We start from the raw sequence: 20094 nt of genomic DNA, 5'->3' as shown, positions 1-20094 counted from the left end.
GATTGAACCAATGATACAAATGCGATGAATGAATGACTTTGTTGCAAAATTGGGGTATACTAACCCCCACATATTTTATTAATTTTAAAATTGTCTATGAATAAAGTTGAGTCACAAAGAGCAAACGAAATTTTCAGTAGTTTATTATAAATTTCCTGTAGTTTATTTTAAAATTGTTGGTATTAAATTATACCTGTTTTATTTTAAAGTTTGGTATGTTTGAACTAATACCGATATTTTGAAAAAAGTTCATCTTGTGAATACCAAAAATTTTGAAATTCCCAGTAAAAACTCATACGAGTTTTTTTGGAAATTTCAAATTTTTGATAAAAACTCATGAAATATATGTTTTTTTTAACAAAAATTTGAAATTTCCGATAAAATCATAAAAGTTATGATTATTTTATCGAAGAATTTAAAATTTAAAATTTTCGATATTTTTGTATAATTTTTAAAAAATACCGTTGTAGTTTTGAAAATCAATAACTTTATTTTATCAATGATTCTATTAATGATAGATAAAAATATCAATAACTTTAAATAAGAAGATAACAAAATATATATATATATATATATATATATATATATATATATATATATATATATATATATATATATATATATATATATATATATGAAGGGTGTAAACTATAACACAAGAGGTGAGATGTTAAATACCCCAAATTTAGTTAATCATAATTCAAGCCCAAACTCAATTCATTTTATTCTATATATAATCAAAGCATATCATCATTTCACTTCTACACAATTAAATCATTTTCAATAATTAATTGAAACCCTAAAATCCCAAGAAGATTAAACTCATCATCTCCCTTTCAAAAATTGCAGCCGCTCCACAGTTTTGGCCTGGAAAAAACCGCAGCACCGACATAAATTAAGTCTGGGTTTTCCTCCATCACAAGGATGCGATTCCGCTGATTGCGGCTGTAATAGCCGACTCAGCAGTGACCGATTTAGGTCGCAACAGTTCAGATCTACACTCTGCACTGCCATTGTGGTGCGATTGACAACATACACGGTACGTTCAAGACTTGGTTTTCGTTTTCTTACTCATTCTTCTTCTTTGTTTCTATTCTAAATGGATCTGAAATCCTCTCATTTGGTTTTAGTGATAATCCAACTTCTATGAAATCAAATGGAATTAGTTAATGTTCTATTATTTATATAAATAAAAAGGGCATGAAATGTAGTGAAATATTAGATCATGTTTCTCTATGCTTCATTCTCTTTTTAAAATAGATTTACACAATGAAATTTTAATTTAAAGGACAAAGATGAAGAATGAAAGTGATATAATACATTCTTTCATAATTCTCTTTATTTTATTTTTTTAATTGGATTTGTAAACAAAATGATAATAATTCCTAAAAATTTATCATATCCCATCAAATACAATTTTTTAAGATTTCGACGAGAGTTTAAAGATAGTAAACTGTCAATGTAAAACAATTTTACACATACATTACACGTAATAAATCAAAATGTTTTAATTTGTCATTTAATTTTAATTTTTTAAAATTAAAATGGTATTTATTCTGATGCATGTTTTTTATTGGTTGACATTGTAAAAATATTTTACACTGTCAGTGTATTTCCTTTTTTCCCTTTAGACAATCTAATCTCTCTTTCATCTTTGAAAAGACAAGCAAATGATATAACAAAAATCAAATCTTATAAATCGACAAGCAAATGATATAACAAGAATCAAATCTTATAAATCTTATATTTTTAAGTGAAATCGATTACATGGACCACCAACTTCCGCTAGAATGTTTTATCCAAAATCATTTTACATGGACCACCAACTTCCGCTAGAATCTTAAAAATTTATTTCATTTTGAAGTTATTTTAAATAGTTTTTATAAAAATTATTTTTGAAATAAAACTTTTTTAAAAAATTGCGATTTTAACTATTATGTGATCTTCAATAATATGTGTTTATGTTATAGAATGTTAAAATTAATATTTTAATTTATAAAAAACAAATTTAAAAGACTTCTAATATTTTTAAAATTACAAAGAGAAAATCTATTTTTTAAAAGTTAAAACAAACATACCAATAATATTCTTCATTAAATAAATTGTAGAAATACGTCTTTCACCTATCTTTTATATCTTTTCTCTAAACCAATATTTTACATTCTTTATTTTTAACACACTTCACTTGATTCAAATTTCTTGTCTCTTCCTCCTCCCTTAGCAAATTTATATATATTTTTTCTCATTCCTTTATTCCTAAAGATTTGTATAACTAATCAAAAGTTTGTGTTCTTATTCACTCACCGTCTTTTTGGTCTTGTTATTATCATTCTTATACTTTTTTCATGTTTTTGGCATTTTTACACTTTGATCATTCTTTAGAACACTTATTTTTTACTCAAACTTTACTCTAAACACTTTCAATCTACCACCACAATTCTTTATCTCTAGGTCTAAAACCTCTTGATTCTCCCAACGTCTCTTTAACTACTATTTTAATCTCTTGGTCCATCTTATTTCACATATCATTTGCACTTCCTTGTTGTCCAAACCCTCCCTCCAAAAATTTATGTTGGGAACTTCCTAATTTTTCACCCTATCAAATATCACCACTTCCGTGGTGCTCCCATGTGACTTCTTCTCTATGCTTTTTTCTTAATTCTTGTATTCATAACCAATGCTCTCTGTTGAGTAGTTAAACTTTCTTCCAGAATAATTTTCAAACAAATCTTTCTACCATACTTTTGGAATAACTATATGAAAAAAATTTATCTGAGAAAATGTCACTCCACTTTTATATGAGGGCATCTTAATCTATTTTTGATGTACCATTTGGATTTTTTCCCGCTTAATAGAGTATAATTTGTTAATTGCTTCTGTATGGGGACCAACTCCTATGATATTTACTTTAGGCTGTAATTATCTACTCACTTGCGTCGATGTTTGCACTAAATGTATATGGTTTTATCCTATCAAATTGAAATCTAATGTTCTCCTCACTTTCACAAATTTTATCACTATTGTTGAAGTACAATTTAGTACAAAGGTAAAAGTAGTACAAATAGATGGTGGTGGTGAGTTTTAGACTCACCTCTTTGTTCCACACAAAAGACATAGCTTATTGATTTGCTTGCCCTCAACCTCACCATGAAAATGGCTCAACACGCAAACACAAGCCTCACACTTCTTGCGCAAGCAAATATGCCTCTCAAGTTTTGGGATTATGCTTGTCTAACTGCAACTTATCTAATTAATAGAATGTCCACCGCTATTCTAGCATGAAATCTCCTTTTTTTCATGCTCTACAAGCCAATTCCTGAAATCTCGTTTTTTCATGCTCTACAATCCAATCCCTGATTACTAATTTCTTAAGGTCTTTGGATGTGTCTGCTATCCACATCTTAGACCATACTCAACTCATCTACATATACAATAAGATAGATACATCCTTGGGTAGAGTGACGAAAAACACAAAATGGTCAGCTTCACTATGGACCATACTAAACTGTTGTACTACAGTGCTGAATCTCCCAAACCAAGCTCTCGAAGACAGCTTAAGACCATAAAGAGACAAGTGTAGCCTACAAACCATATTCGAGGACTTCCCCTGAGCAACAAACCCAGGTGGTTGCTCCATATATACTTCCTCTTCAAGATCACCATGTTAAAAGACATTTTTAATGTCAAGTTGATGAAGAGGCCAATGTCTAATGGCTGCAATGGCTAGAAGCCTGACAGATGCTATCTTGGCTATAGGCGAGAAGGTATCACTATAAGCTAATCCAAAAATCTAAGTGTATCCTTTGGCTACTAAGCGAGCTTTAAAACGATCGATCTTACCATCTGGTCCCACCTTCACTATATAAAGCCAACGACAACCTACTACAGATTTTCCAGAGGGTAGAGGTACCAGATCCCAGGTACCACTGCTTTAAAGAGCACACATTTCATCTATCATTACTTGCCTCTACTCAGGGTGAGATAATGCTTCACCTGGAGTGTTAGGAATAGAAACAGAAGACAAAAAAGACAAACAAGTATATCACAAAGGGCAATGGGAATATCAGACTCAGGTTGCAAGATCGGATCCGATGGCGGCGAAGGCGTCAGAGGAGAATCTGCAATGACCTCGGGGAAAGGTATTGCCTCTCGGATAGGTACGACAGACGTGAGTTGGTGACGTTGATATGTTTGAAGTGAGCGAGAAGTGGGGGGTCAACCGTAGGGGTTTCTAGTGGGCCAAATTCCCTTTAATGATGGAGGACAATGGGTAATGAGACTTCCGGAAGAGGTGTGAGAGTACTTTCCTGAAGGGGTTATGGAGTTACTTGGCTGGACTCGAAATATTGAACATAATCGAACAAGGTAACATCGGCCGATACGAGGTATCGTTGTAGAGTAAGTGAGTAGCAACGATAACCCTTTTAGGATCGATGATAACCAAGAAAGACACACTTTAGTGATTGAGCTGATAGTTTATCAAAACTAGGGGAGAGATTGTGTACAAAACACATAGACCCGAAGACTCGAGGAGGAATTGGGTGAAGAGGATAGTGTGGAAACAAGATTGAATGATGGATTTTATTATTAAGGACAAATAAGGGCATGCGATTTAAGAGGTGACATGTCATGAGCACAACATACCCTCAAAACCGGAGAGGAACATTACCATTGAGAAGTTGGGTCCGAATGGTTTCTACGAGATGCCGATTTTTGCGTCTGGCTACCCCGTTTTGTTGGGGTGTATGAGGGCAAGATGTTTGGTGCAGAATACCATTGGATGACATCAAAGCTTGAAATTGTTGGGATAAATATTCACGTGCATTGTCACTTCTTAAGGTATGAATAGACAAACCAAATTGGGTTCTATCTTGATAAAATTGTTCCAAAGAGAAAACAATTCAGATCTGCTCTTCATTAAAAATAGCCACGTGCATTGTGAAAAATCATCATAAATGTTACAAAATACCTAGACTCAAAAGTAGACACAGTATACGAGGGACCCCAAACATCAGAGTGAACTAAAGCAAAAGGAAACACAACCTGTTTATTGACTCGATTGAGAAAGTGACTACGAGTATGTTTTCCTAACTGACAAAATTCACAATGCATAGTGGACAATTTAGATAAACTAGACACCAACTTTTGTAGCTTGGGATGACCTGGATGACCTAACTGCACATGTATAATGAGTAGAGAATCTGTGGTGGAACATGTGGCAGATGACGTAGAGAAGTAGTAGAGGCCTTGAGACTCACATCCGACACCAATCGTCTGTCCCGAACTCCAATCCTGCAGAGTAACATTATTGTCAGTAAAAGTGATAGAACAATTAAGCAAACGAGTTAAATGACCGACTGACAGTAAATTAAATGGGCAATTAGGTACATATAGGACATAAGTAACAGAGAGAGATGGTAGAATTTGAACAGTACCAATCCCTTGAGATCAGGTTTGAGAATCATTTGCAACAGTTATTCTCGATAAGAAACCAGAGATAGAGAGGGAGGAGAAAAGACCTTTATTACCGGTAACATGATCAGACACACCAAAATTGAGGATCCAATGAGGAGATGATTGAGAGAAGCAGACATATGAATTACCAGTCTGTGCAACCGAAGTCTTGGAATCAGAGAGGTCTGGTTAGTCTGACACCACCTCGGGAAATCCTCGTAGCTTGGCGTAGGGCTCTGAAGAGAATGTGAAGTCTGCATAGTGTCAGGGTTATCAATTTGAGCTGCATTTACCTTGCGTGGAGGTTTGCAGTGCAACTTCTAACAACGATCGATAGTATGCCCAAGTCGGTTACAATGGTCTCACACTTGGGACGAGGTTTGGAGTTGGATGACCCTCCTCGAAGGCGATTCTGATTGTTGCCAAGAGATGCAAGTCCAATAGTGTCACCTGGTGTTGGAGCAGCAATAGATGGAGGGGAAACCAGACCAAACGTGAGGTGTAGCCAAGAACAACAATTGTTCACTAACTGCATCATAGTTAGGAACAGTAGTACCTGATAAAATCTGGTTATGAACGGACTCGAGTTCTGTTGTTCGGCATGAGCTGTTGCATCTTTTGCGTAAGGTACGAGGGTTGTGTAAGTTGCTTTCAAGACATCAAGCTTATTCAGATAGGCTTGCATATCCATATTTTCCAACTTCAGTGTGTCTAGTTTGAGGATGACACTGTATAGACAATGAACGTTGTTGGAGAAGAAGACTTTCTTGGCCTTTTGTCAAACCTCATAGCAAGTGGAGAAGGCTTGGTATTGCGCTTGGAGGTTAGATGCTATGGAAAGCCATAAAACAGTACACAGAGAGGCACCCGTTTTCTTCCATTTAGCGAGTTTGGTGGTTGCAACATCAGTCAATTTTGTGGTTAGGTGATCTTCATATCCCTGATCGTGAAACCACATATCGCCAGCACGAGTCCATATGTTATAGTTGGCTGATCCAGTGAGTTTTTTACATGAGATAGAACCGGCATCTCCCATGGCTTAAAGAAACAAAAGTCGAGGTTGTTTAAATTGGAGCACTAATTTTCGAGAGTCGAAATGAATAACGGAGACCGGGTTTGTGACCGGATGAGGGAGCCGAGTTGGGCGACCGAAAAAACGGCCGGATTGGACAGCGGATGCGTCGTCACGCGTTGATTTGACGACGGCGTATGAAGCCCATGCGTAGGAATGGTGACGGCGTGTTGGGGCGCGTGCGGCTTCGTCTGGCGGCGGTCCAAAGTGCGACGGCCGGATTGAAGGGCGGCGAGTAGGATGGTGGGGTCAGTTTTCTGGAACGTCGCCGGAAGAGTTACAACAACAGTAGCGGCAACGTGGTTACTGGAGAATTTTGAGAAGTGAGAGGAAAATCAGAGTGATGACACGGTTTGCAAAATAAATTCTCACCGGAAGACAGTTAGTCATCCGGATAAAGCTCGACAAAGAATTGTCTCTTAGTAAGCTCTAGATACCATATTAAATTAGGAGAGACTAAGAGACATTTAGGTAAAACCATGTGTTACAATAACACACGGAAGATACATTATATAGAAGAAAATACAAATCCTAGTGTTAATTACATAGATATCCTATTCTATTCTAGAATACACTAAGGAATATTCTCTTTATATACATATACATATATAATTATCAACAGTAAACATGCTTGGTTGTAGAAGGGAGTGAATCATAGCCAAGTTCCTCAAAGATGGGGAAAATAATTGACTCAACATTCTCACATAATGACAACAATTCACTTACCTCACTATATATAATACTAAAGCATAACAAACCTCATAATTAAGCATCTTTACCTCACTCTCTATTTACCAAATACATGACTACATGATACCCCTTCTTCATTTATCAAATGCCAAAGCACCACGTTAAAAGAAATTTCAGAGGAACTATAATACCTTGTATTATTGCATTCCACAAGGTAAGGTCATGATTTTTCAACAATATTTGAATACAAGCCCCACGTGTCAGCAAATTATGCCTATATTTCCAATCAATCTCAATCAAAGCAGTTGCCCCAATAGAAACCCCATCAACACAAGATCCCACAACCTTCCCTTGTATCTTGTTCCTATGATCCCTCACACGCGGATGAAAAACAAATGAGGACTTCCAAACTTTGGCTAAGCTATATACCAACTTAATACTTCCTATAGTCTTGAATATAAGCAACAAAATACATGTATTTTGTACAAAGTTAGACTAAGTATATGTATCTTTTTGATTATATTTAAGACCAAAGGGACTACAAAAGACAATACATTATTACATATTTATAAAGATATACAATACTAAATACTAAAAATATAAATAATGATAGTAACTAAGTAATATAAACACTAAACTTGGAGAAGATAATCTAAGTTGATATAAGATTAGAAAATGATCATAAGAAATAAATTAAGATGCTCTAATATAATATCATAATCATCTTTATATTATGTTGGAGTATCTTAGTTTAACTCATACCATCAATTTCTAGTCTTATAGTATCTTAGATTATGCTTTGACGTGCACTACTCATAGAAGGTACTAGCTTAGAATTCACGACCCTCACTTTCACCTTTCATCCAATTTGGGGGCTTACCATGGAGTCTCCAACATGTCTCTCAACTCACAAGTATGCCAAACACGTTTGCTATAATCACAACATGGCATATTTGATTTTCTGCCATAATATTTCTCTGCGTCAAAGTTTCTAATAGCAAGAGTAGAGCTCTTAACTATTGAAATTTTGGTTGACTTACCTATCATAATTCTTTGTTGCGCGCATCTTCTCTTATGAAAAAGTTTCACTAAAAAAGTTTCACTAATTGTTTGTAGAGACCACTTCTCTTATGAATAAGTTTCACTAATTGTGATGCAACTCAATGAAAATCGATTGAGAAAATAGTAAAAAAGGATTATAACGGGGTAGGATAAATAGAATGGTGATTATTTGAGATAGATAATTTGTGATAATTAATCCAAAGCAATAGCTCCTCCAGAGAAAATATTCTCCTATTACAATTTCAACCATAAAAGTGATAACCCCCACTACCTTTCCTTCACACTATATTCCCTCATTCTGTAACTCCCCACTACTTGGACTTTGGGTGTCAATGTGCCATTCTATAACTCCCCACTACCTACTAACTCCCCCTACTTGGACTTATTCTCATTGTCATGCAACCCACTAGTTCCATCATTGCTACTCCTGACAATTGCAGCCTTGTCAAGGTTGATTCAAAGAAACTAAGTTTTCAGCAAATCTTCATTTTCCCACATAGTATCTTTAGCTACTCTACCTTTCATTCCACTAACCATGTTTGACAACCTGTCTCCTCTCAATTTTTCGTGAAGCTAACAGTTCTCCAGGTTCTTACAACTCCTCTGACTCCATTTCCAGCCTTTCCGATAACATAGGTTCAACAGTATAATTCCTGTTGGAATTTCTGTCTTCATTGCGGTCTGGCCCTAGTCGTCTAAATTGCGGCATTTGACTTGCCTTAATTGCAGCCTACAACACTCTCATTATATTAAGCTTGAAAGGGTGGATTTAGTCCCACAATGCTTAGAGATACGGTATGCGTTGTGTTTATAAGTGGGGACAATACTCACCTTCCAAGCCGATTTTGTAGGGATGACATCCAAATTCTAAGATGGTATCAGAGCTTTCATTGCGGTTCGCCTTTAGTTGCCTTAGTTGTGGCATTTGACATGTCTTCGTTGCCGTCTCCAGCACCTTCATTGTGTTGAGTTTAAAGGGGGGTGAATTTAGGCCCGCATTTCTTAGATATGATGTGTTATGTTTATAAATGGGGGCAATCCTCACCTTACAAGTCAGTTTTGTATGGATGAGTTAGGCTCAACCCAAATTTTAAGATGGTATCAAAGCCCTCATTGCAGTCCGCCTTTAGTCGCCTTAATTGTGACATTTGGCTTACCTTCATTGCAGCCTCCAACACCTTCACTGTGTTGAGTTTAAAGGGAGTGAATTTAGTCTCACATTGCTTAGATATATGATATGTGATGTAATTATAAGTGAGGATTATCCTCACCTTACAAGCCGATTTTGTAGGATTGAGTTAGGCTCAATCCAAATTCTAAGATGGTATCAGAGCCTTCATTACGGTCCGCCCCTAGTCGTCTTAATTTTGGCATTTGGTTTGCCTTCATTAGTCTCCAATACCTTCATTGTGTTGAGTTTAAAGGTGTGAATTTAGTCTCACATTGTTTAGAGATATGGTTTGTGTTGTGTTTATAAGTGGGGACAATCTCCACCTTACAAATCGGTTTTGTAGGGATGAGTTAGACCCAACTCAAATTCTAAAATGATATTAAAGCCTTCATTGCGGTTCGCCTTTAGTTGTCTTAATTGTGGCATTTGGCTTGCCTTCATTGCAACCTCCAAGACATTCACTATGTTGGGTTTGAAGGGGTGGATTTAGTCCCACATTGCTTAGAGATATGACATGTGTTGTGTTTATAAGTGGGGGTCATTCTCACCTTACAAGTCAGTATTTAAGTCACGTTTGTACGAAATGAGTTAGACCCAACCCACACATTCTAAGACGGTATCAGAGCCTATCCTAGATCCGTTGTCTGGTTTCCCGCATCGTCCACGGTCTAGGCTCGTTGAGGCCCGAGCGAGAGGGGGTGTGTTGGAATTTCTGTCTTCATCGCGGTCCACCCTTAGTTGCCTATATTGAGGCATTTGGCTTGCCTTAATTGCAGCCTCCAACACCTTTATTGTGTTAGGTTTGAAGGGAGTATATTTATTCTCACATTGCTTAGAGATATAGCCTGTGTTGTGTTTATAAAGTGGGGCAGTCATCACCTTACAAGCCGGTTTTGTCAAGATTAGTTAGGCCTAACTCAAATTCTAAGAATTTCCTATGGAACACTTTAGTTGGAAGATATGAAAAACAACATGCACACGAGCAGACTCTGAATATTTTAGGTTTTAAGATATGTTGGACTTTTTGCCTTAATTGCGGTCTGGCCCTAGTTGCCTTAATTGCGGCATTTGGCTTGCCTTAATTGCAGCCCTCACCTCCTTCATTGTGTTGGGTTTAAAAGGGGTGAATTTAGTCCCACTTGTTTAGAGATATGACATATGTTGTGTTTATAAGTGGGACCATTCCTCATCCTACAAGCCGGTTTTGTAAGAATAAGTTAGACCCAACTCAAATTCTGATAAGATACAACACCAACTTTTTCGAGTACTGGAAAGGGTTCAAAGTATATTGGAGATAACTTTTGATTAATCCTTCTTGCTTAAGTTTGTTATCGATGAGGTCTCAATTTCATAAATGCCCATTCTCCCACTTCGAAGGGACAATCTTTATGGTTTTTGTTTGCATAACACTTCATTTGTTCCTGTGCTAGCTATAAATGTCTTTTTAGCTGTTGTAGTGTTTCATCTCTGTCCACTATCTCTGCTGCCACCACCAATTGATGACCTAAGTCTGCCCATCCGTCTCTGGATAATATGATGAGCTCATTTGAAGGGCCGTCCCTTATAATCGAAATAGTTCCTTCCAAAACCAACTCATAAATATCAGATCACGGTCCCTTACTTTTACTGGGGAACTTTATGTAGACATAGTACCTCCTTAGTGAATACCTCTGCAATTTTTCTTGCCATATATCGGTGTTTAAATGGTATTAAGTGATCATACTTGGACAATCTGTCCACTACTACAAAAATGGCTTCTTGAAATTCTTGAACACTCTGTCATGCCAATCTAATAAAGATTACTAGCCATTCTTTTATACGTGCGCATAAATCTAGAATGACCACCATTTAATGAGAAAAGAAACTTCTTCAATAATAAAGGAATACAATTGGATTGAGAGGAAATAACCAACCCGCCTTGATAAAACAATAACCCCTGCTTCAAGTTGAAACCTAGTCTGGCAGTAGGGTCGCGCTGCAGTTCCGTCATTATCTCTTTGAGAACTGGGTCATTCAACACTTCTTGTTGCACCTGTGAATGCTGCTGCAACCATACCGGAATCGTTGTCAACGCGTTTAATTTTGCCTCTTCCTACATCCTAGACAGCGTATCCGCTGCATTTTTGTCTGGACCTGGTTTATACACAATCTCAAAATGAAAGGGTTTGGCAATCCAATTTTGTTGGTATGTTGTTGTGACCCTTTGTTGTAACAAGTAGCGCGGAATTTTTTGGCCAGGATATACAAAAAATTCACTACCAAGCAAATAGGGATGCTAGTGTTGCCCTACTAGCACTAGAGCCATCAACTCTCTTTCATACGCTGATTCACTCAAGTTATTCTTTGACAATGCCTTATGGAAATAAGCTTTGGGTCTTTTCTTTTGCATCGACACTGTCTCAATTCCTCTCTCAGAAGCATCACACTCAATTTCAAAGGGTTGAGAAAAGTCAGGAAGCATCATTGTTGGAGCTTTCATTGGACAATGAAAATAATGCTTCATGGCATTTTATGAGGTCTAATATGTTAAAATTAATCCCATAGCTCTTAATATGATTTTCTTACTTGAAAAATAGAAAACTACTGGCGTTTTATCTATTCCTCTCTCGATGGCTTAGCATGTATGTATATATCTCACATAGTTAAGGTGTCATTTAGATTTTTCATCATGTAAATTTTCTCTTTAAGGGTGCCTTTGCGTTTTTACTGAAGAATATTTTACAATATTCCTTGTTTCATAAATTATTCTCAATTTATCATTTACTTGCCAAGAAAAAGTAGATTGTCATTATGGGTGATAACTGACCCAAATTGGTGTTGTCCCAGCAGTGAGGTGGTTGGTTGATAGTCAAAATAGAAATATTTTTGCCAGATTATGATAATTTCTGTGAATGTTCCATGTAACTAACAGTCGATTATATAAACTTTTCTTTTCCCTATCTAAATTTAGTTTAGTTTCCTCTTTGATGTGCTTTTGAAGCCCTTTCGTTGACCAGATTTTATTTTGTCTGTGCTAATTTCCCTATAACTGTGTTTTGTGTTTAATGCAGTTATTATTTGTTGTATTTCAAAATTTGCCATGTCAAATGCCCCTAGAAGAGTTGGGCCAGATTTCTTTGGTTATTATTCATCTGAAGTAGTAAATCTATTGTCCCGAGATGAGAATGTTTTGCCTGTCACTACCCAATTATCTGAGCTACCACAGAATAAATGTGGCGGGGGAGGAAAGAACCTTGTTAATCGCAGTTATACTCTTTCTGGTCCTTTATATAACAATGGTGTTGGAGATGGGCTCTCGGATTTTGAAAAGGACAGATTAAAGTCACTGCTCAGACAGAGTGCATTTACTCTTTCATCAGAAGTTGATGAGGTATGTCATGCGTCTTGGTCCTGTTTGGTTGTTACTAAATGTTGGAACTGTCAGCATGGTAAGTGATAGCTACATTTGACATTTATGGAATATAGATGTGTTGCTGACTGTAAACATAATCAGGTGGTGGACCCTGTTTTCACTATGTACCATTTGCAATCTGGGCTAAGAAGTAAAACACATTCCTTGAATCTTGCAACAATCAGATCTGATGATGCACCGCAAATTCCTTCTAAAAAGCAAAAGGTGACCTCACCCTCATCTTCAGCTAGGCCTGATCTTGCACAAAATGGCGATGTCAATTCCCAAAGCAGTATGAAGGTATACTTTTGTCTCCTTATGTTTATTGGAAAGCCTAATGTTTTGTGATTACTGGAATAAATTATTTTTTTCTTTCAAATTGACTGTTTAGTCACCTTGTCTCACCTGTGGGAACGATGAGAAAGATTGAGAAGATTTTTATTGGATTTAGATTAAGGAAAATGAGAAATGCTCGAGTAATATCTCAATACTTACGGGAAAGTAGCCAAAAGCAAATATATGTGCACGAAGCATACACAAAAGAAGAAAAGAAAAAAAAAAAAACAACAATAAAATTCATAAATTTATTATTCAACTTTAATTTTTACAAGGACAAAATTAAAACTCTCATACAATTGCAATTTTTCAAGAAAAATTTACAAACTCTACAAATTATAATTTTTGAACGGAAAAATTGAAAATTCTCCCTCAGTTACAATTTTTAGACGAAAAATTGCAAACTCTCTGAACAACAATGTTTGCTAAACTCTTACATAACACAACTACCAAGACCACATTACACTCACAAGACTACATTTTGTCGTGGTGAAGAAAATTCAAACTAACTTTTTTTATTTATATTTATACTCCCAAGTTTTTTCTACCCATTACCCATATGGAACTTGAATGAATATACTCTTTGATTGATCCAACAGGTACATAGCTAACTATGTACATAAATGTATTTGTTATACAACTCCCAATACTGACATTAATTCCTACACACACTCTCAAGCTACACCTTCAAGCTGGGACATACATGTTAAATGCTCCTTGTTTGGATCGAAAAAGTTTAATTATTGCAGATCTTTTGCAGGTATATGCTAGTTGTTTGTTAGAGCTAACAAATTAGGTGATGACTTTTTTAGAGTGAACTTTCTCTTAGGCAAAATGACAATCAATTTTAACGTTTAGTTCTCTCATAGTATGCTTGATTAGGGAGGCTATAGGCAGAGCTGCCTGTTTATATCCTAACATAATTTTATTTCTTGAGTATTCCCTAACTTCAATTCTTAAAGAAGTTGCCTAATCCTAATAAGCTCCATGTGGTTGTAGCTGTAGCCTTTAGATCTATATTCAGCTTCTTCTGCACTAGAGACCTTACACTGATGTTTTTCTTTTTGTTCTTCCAAAAGACAAGATTTCCCTTAACACATACAATATCCTAAAATAGAATACCTATTAATTGGTGAACCTTTGTACATCATGGAACCCGATAACTTGAATGTTTCCTTTGTCTTCATAGTGTAATTCTTTTCCCGGTGCCTTTGTGATGTACCTCAAAATTCGAGTAACTGCATTGAAAATTGTAATAGTGAGATATGAGTTTTCCTATAAATCACAATTATCTCTCGGGAACCGAATAAGCCTCTTCTCGGCTAGGTAGCAATTTTTTATTTGGTTTCCTTAGGCATGTCTAATGCATACTTCCTTCGTGGGATGATGATCTCATTCTTTGATTGATCAACGTCAACTCCAAGAAAATATTTTAACTTCCTCAAGTCATCGGTTTAAAAATGGTTAACCAAGTGTTTAATTAGTCATGAAATTTTCTCTTGGTTATATCTTGAGATGACTACCCAATTTGAGTGATTGATGAGTGAATGTTGTTTGTTGTAGATGTTATGCAACTTGTTTAGTTGTTTTTAACTTATTTTCGTAAGCGCCTCAAGACAGCTCATGAAAACAATTTGTAGATAATACCAAAAACTTTTTTTTTCTTTATTTATCTTTTGTATAGAAATAGCTTTAAAACAAGTGCTTATCATGATAAATGCTTGTTATAAGCTACAAATAAATTGTTTATCCAAACAGTGCCATAGTAACAAATACTAGCAGCTTATAGAAGCTTTTGGTATAAGCTACTTGAAGATACACGAGCTTTTTGGCAAACAAACTGAAAGCAATGAAGGCAAGATATAGAATACTGGCAGGAGATATTTAAATGTATGGTTGTGTTATGCCTAAAATTGCAACACAATGAGTTTCTCATTCTCCATCCCTTTTTCTTAATGTTTAGATGAGGAATGATCTTCAGTTCCTGTTGGAGAATGATAGTGTGGAGGTTGATGAGATGGTGAAGAAATATTCGGATGAACTCTCTGAAACAGTAATTTCTTAACTTTCTTCACTCAAAGCTATGATTATCTTATTTAATACATCTTATGTTCTTATCAAAATCTTTGTAATTGGTATATGATTTCGTCCTTTTAGGAATATTGCAGTTTAGTTTTACATAAAATTATGTGTACCTAATCAGTGTTTATTGTTGGCTTTTAGCTAGGGTATATGGAACAAAAACTTGAGTTACTTCTTGACGCGGTTATGTCAAAGTGCAGGTATGTTGTAAAACTGTTATGTGGATATACGCTATAGAGGATGTGATCAGTCCGTATGGTCGAAATCTCCTAACTCGAGACATTTTCAGTCCGGTGATTGTTGTGATGGATAAACATACCTCCGAGGCCTAAAAAGTGTTTCTATTCTAACATTCATGTTAATCTTTTATCTTTCAAGTATATTATGTAATGTCAGATTTTCTAGCATTAGTTTATTTAACATTATGAGTTTCTGATACCTATATAAAGGCCAATGGCCCTTGTTGAAAAACAGCAGCTACAGAGATTAATTCAGAGGCTACCTGCAGAAAATCTTGACCGCGTGGTGGAGATAATTTGTCGAAGTAGGCCAGAAGAAGAACAAAGTTGTGACAAAATATTTGTTGATTTGGAAAAAGAGGTATTATAATAAAGCTTTGTTCTTTTTTCTAATCAACAAAATATTTGTTGTCAGCATTATAAAACTTGATTAACATTATAAAAACTGACTTTGTGCAGGATAATGCTACATTGTGGAGACTTTATTACTATGTTGAAGCTGTTGAGAAAGCCAAAAGTCTTTCTTGTAGTAAAGAGGTATAGTTTCATTGGAAGTTCATTAAATGCCCTAGAAAAATCCTCCAAAGCAATAGTCCTTGTTTCTTCTAGCTCATCAGATCAGAACTCATCAATAGATTTTTCTTATGATGATTGCTCTGCCGCCCCTTCAAAAACACGGCATTTTACTGGAAACATGCTTCCAGTAGTGTATTTTAATCGATTTGAGCAATATAGGGGTGGATTGGAAAATTTTGTTTTCTTATCTTCCTAGCTGAAAGTGATGCAGATAAATTGATGACCCATACCTGTTGCGATAGCTGTGATAATACCAGTATCTACACTACACGGTCGGCAAAGATTACGTCACCACAGAAGTGTAAATTTTGAGAAATTATTCACCATGTATATCTCCTTAGATTGTTACAGGATCTACATTTTAAATCATCTTTGTATCTTGACAGTAAAACTTCAGTAATTTTTTTAGAAAGTTCAGAGTAGTTAAGTGTACATTTTATATGCCAAATGTCTATTTTTCGTATCAACTTCGCTTAACTGGAAACAGTCTTATGAGCATAATTTCAACATCATGAGTAAATAATAACATATCACATTTTACCTATCAAGCACAGACATCTATTATATGGGAGTAAGCGTGTTGTAAGGTTCGACATTTGTATGACACTCATAGGACACATGTTGGAAAAGTCAGACAATATCCTCCCAAAAAATGGTTATTTTTCTTTGATTTGACACTCTTTAAATAGGTGTCTGTCACTCATATGACATTCACACAAATATCTTATACATTTCTTCAACAAATCTCATGCATTTAAAATGATCAAATATATATTGAAGTATTGTTATCAATGGAGAATTAAAGACATTAATTTTGATTAGAATATTTTAAACTCTTTAAATAATAGATAAACAAATATATATAAACGTGTTGGTGTCCTATATATTTTACATTATCGGACTGTTCGTGTCGGAGTCCAGACTTCATAGATTGTTATTAATTAAATTCTACTTTCACATCAAGCCTCCCATTCAATTATCATATATTGGCTTAAAATTTCTATAAGCAATAACTGCATAAAAGGGATCTGACCCTGAAAACAATCCAAAGAGCTTCATGATCCAGCCAGCTGGTGAGTTTTCTCCATCATTAGGTGCTGGAAGCTTTCTAATTACCTCTGGCTCAGTGAAACCTTCCACTGATTGGAAGTACTGAACAACAAACTGAACCCTACTGTAAGCAGTTCCTTCCCTCCATGCACTTATGGCTTTCTCATAAAACATTCTGTTGCTAAAACTCACTATGAACACCCCTCCTGGTTTTAGCAACCTAAATACCTCTGCAAATACCTGTGAATTCTCTCTTTATTAATGATGTTCAGTAATATTAATCAATTACTATATAGAAGTGTTTTTTTCATGTGTTACCTTTTCTGGTTGTTGGAGATACTGCACACTAACAGTGCACAGAACTGCTTCAAAAGAACCGCTGTCAAATTCAAACAGTTGATCTTTATTGAGATCCTTTATAACAAAGTAATCCAACCTTGGATTCTTTGCAAGCTCTTGCGCATTCATCCCATGCCCAACTACTCTTTTGTATTTGACATCACTTGGTAGATGGCTAACCCAAGAGCTCATGAGATCAAGAATTTCAGTGTCAGGTCTCAACCTTTCTCTGTAAAGATTTGTTAGTGTAGAAATGAATCCATCATCGACATGAGTCACGAGGCGCGGATTTGCATAAAACTCTTTATCTTGGTAAAGGTTGAGTTTGGTTCTACCTTCTTGTGTTAGAACGAGACGTTTAATTTTGCCTGCTGATGGTTGTTGGTTGGTTTGGTTGTTTTGGTTTAATGTGCTAACTATTTTGTTTGGAGTTTTGAGATGAGGTGGTGCATGGATGGATTGCAGTTTGGTTTGCATTGTTGAAGACTTGGAGTAGGTATTTGGGTGAAAAAAGGATATGAATGACTTAACTTGAATCATAATCCAAACAAAGATTTGATTTTGTATATTATGTGTATTCTCCTCGGGATAAGAAATCAGTGGATGTGAGATCAATGAAATTAAAGAATCTATTGGTTGAGGTGCTTCTTCCCTTATTTCTTGAAATTTCTTCACTAAATTTTATTTTAATTTGATTTTAAAGTATACTTTTAGACATGATTGATCTTAAAGTACAATTCCAAATGAGTTTATGTATGATAATATGTATACCTCTAAATGTTGGAAAAATATCCATTTTAATCCCTTAACTAGAGCTGTCAAATGGGTCGGTCCAGCCCAGCCCGCTTCGTTTTGGTGGGTTAATATGTTTAAATGGGCTAACTCGGATCAATCCGACTGCTTAATCGGCTACATAAAATGAGTCTGACCCATTTTTCAAAGGCTCGTGCGGCCTGATGGGCCAACCCGACCCGTATTTTAATATTATAGTTTTAATTTTATAAAAAAGAGATGTAATGGATAAATGCAACATAACATAAGGAAATAGTCATCATAAACGTATATAAGTGATGTTTAAAATATTTATTCATAAATATATATATATATATATATATATATATATATATATATATATATATATATATATATATATATATATATATATATATATATATATATATATGTAAAAGTACAACGTAACTTATTACTATCACCAATATTTATCAAATTTTCTCTTCTTCTAACAACATTTCCTTGATCACATCATCTTGAAAATATATCTTCATCCTCTTTAACTTTTCTTTATCACATGAAAACACATTTATGCAATCATATTTTATTTCAATCTTTTTTCTCCAAAATTTACCAAAATCTTTTTTTAATGGGGCAGTCCGAAGCCCGCTTGGCCTGGCCCGGTCCAACCCATGAAAAACATAGGCCCAATGGAATGGCCCAAAAAGACCGGATCGTGTTTTTTAAGGTATTTTGCGGCCTGGCCCGCACTAAATTGTTGGACTTATGGGTTTGCCCGATGGACCAAGTCCATTTTGACAGCTCTACCCTTAACTATACCTTTGGGTTCAGATTAGTCTCTTAATTTTTTTTCGTGCCACAATGGTCCCTTAACTTTCAAAACGTTTCATGTTAGTCCTTTTTTACTAATTAGCGACAGATTTAGCGATCGTTTTTCAAAGTTTTTCCATTGTTAATTAGACAAAAAAGACTAAATGAAACATTTTAAAAATTAAAGGATCAAAGTGACAAAAAAAATTAAGTGACCAATCTAAACATAAGTATATAATTAAGAGAGCTTTGAATTGAAATGATTACTGTACTTCCGTTAAAAAATGAAATGATACGAGGTAACTGAATTTAGATTCTAATTTTTTTTTGGCCAAGTCATATTTCAAGACACATTATTGTATTTCATTATACTAGTATAGATTTTAAGGTATAATATCAACTTTAATTTAATTTATTTGCTTTTGTTTTAAAATATTCATGCCAACAAAATTAATTTTTTTTGTTTTTAACTTTTTAAAATAAATATGACAATATTATGCTCCTAGAATTATTTAAGAACACCATAGAGACTTAATTAGAAACAAACATATTTACAAGTGCATTTAGATTATTTCAGAAATCATTAATATATTGGATAAGAAATCTTTTGGTAGTATGACTTTGAAAATAGATACTCCTTCCGTTCTTTTTTAAGTGTCGTTTTAGAAGAATTTTTTTGTTTCTATTTAAGTGTCGTTTTATAATTTAATGTTATAATTTGTCATTTATACCCTTATTTTCTCAATAACTCCACCTCAAATTTTTCAATTAGTTATTGAAAAAAGAGAGTGTATAATTGAATTTATTTGAAAAGAGAAAAATAAATAAGGGTATAATAGAAAAAGTAACTCTAATAATCCACTACCTTGGTTGAAGAGTTTTTTGCTACAACGACACTTAAAAAGGAACGGAGGGAGTATTAGAAAAACTTTTGAATTCTTACCATTCTCCATTTAGCCTAACTATCAATCATAATAAATGAAAAAGTTTAAGAACTTTTTCTTTTTCTAGAGGAGTGATGCAAGGAGATCCTCTATCTCCCTTATTCTTTTGCCTTGTTGAAGAGACA

The 20094-nt window shown here is 34.9% G+C and overlaps 2 protein-coding genes across 4 annotated transcripts; one reads left to right on the top strand and one right to left on the bottom strand.

Annotated features, from left to right (window-relative positions):
* The first annotated feature begins 696 nt into the window (after nucleotides 1–696).
* Nucleotides 697–16490, top strand: LOC131609086 (uncharacterized). Of its 3 annotated transcripts, none has more exons than XM_058880729.1 (8): nucleotides 697–1039; nucleotides 12500–12819; nucleotides 12943–13140; nucleotides 15140–15229; nucleotides 15404–15458; nucleotides 15767–15858; nucleotides 15957–16034; nucleotides 16285–16490. In XM_058880729.1, exons 2-8 carry the CDS (start codon nucleotides 12529–12531, stop codon nucleotides 16291–16293), a joined length of 813 nt encoding a protein of 270 aa, XP_058736712.1. In that variant the 5' UTR covers nucleotides 697–1039; nucleotides 12500–12528; the 3' UTR covers nucleotides 16294–16490. The 3 variants fall into 3 exon arrangements, with proteins under 3 accessions (XP_058736712.1, XP_058736711.1, XP_058736713.1); XM_058880728.1 differs by having other exon boundaries at nucleotides 700–1039; nucleotides 15400–15458; nucleotides 15708–15858; XM_058880730.1 differs by lacking the exons at nucleotides 15404–15458; nucleotides 15957–16034; nucleotides 16285–16490 and having other exon boundaries at nucleotides 701–1039; nucleotides 15459–15847.
* A 215-nt stretch (nucleotides 16491–16705) lies between these two features.
* LOC131609085 (uncharacterized) lies at nucleotides 16706–18088 on the bottom strand. Its single transcript, XM_058880727.1, has 2 exons — nucleotides 17442–18088; nucleotides 16706–17363 (listed from the first exon to the last, which is right to left on the bottom strand). The coding sequence occupies exons 1-2, from the start codon at nucleotides 18000–18002 to the stop codon at nucleotides 17046–17048; spliced, it is 879 nt and encodes a 292-aa protein (XP_058736710.1). The 5' UTR covers nucleotides 18003–18088; the 3' UTR covers nucleotides 16706–17045.
* Between the last annotated feature and the right edge of the window lie 2006 nt (nucleotides 18089–20094).

Source organism: Vicia villosa, linkage group LG6 (assembly GCF_029867415.1).
Source record: "Vicia villosa cultivar HV-30 ecotype Madison, WI linkage group LG6, Vvil1.0, whole genome shotgun sequence".
Taxonomy (NCBI): Eukaryota; Viridiplantae; Streptophyta; class Magnoliopsida; order Fabales; family Fabaceae; genus Vicia; species Vicia villosa.
The sequence above is the reverse complement of the archived record's forward strand: the minus strand, read 5'-3'. Positions and strand labels throughout refer to the sequence as shown.

Bases quoted from the DNA above. Each gene is read 5' to 3' on its own strand.
- LOC131609086 (XM_058880728.1), top strand. From the start codon at position 12,529: ATGTCAAATGCCCCTAGAAGAGTTGGGCCAGATTTCTTTGGTTATTAT. The intron at 12,820-12,942 runs GTATGTCATGCG...AAACATAATCAG, and splicing joins TTTCATCAGAAGTTGATGAG to GTGGTGGACCCTGTTTTCAC. The intron at 15,230-15,399 runs GTAATTTCTTAA...GTTGGCTTTTAG, and splicing joins CGGATGAACTCTCTGAAACA to CTAGGGTATATGGAACAAAA.
- LOC131609085 (XM_058880727.1), bottom strand. From the start codon at position 18,002: ATGATTCAAGTTAAGTCATTCATATCCTTTTTTCACCCAAATACCTAC. The intron at 17,364-17,441 runs GTAACACATGAA...GAGAATTCACAG, and splicing joins ATCTCCAACAACCAGAAAAG to GTATTTGCAGAGGTATTTAG.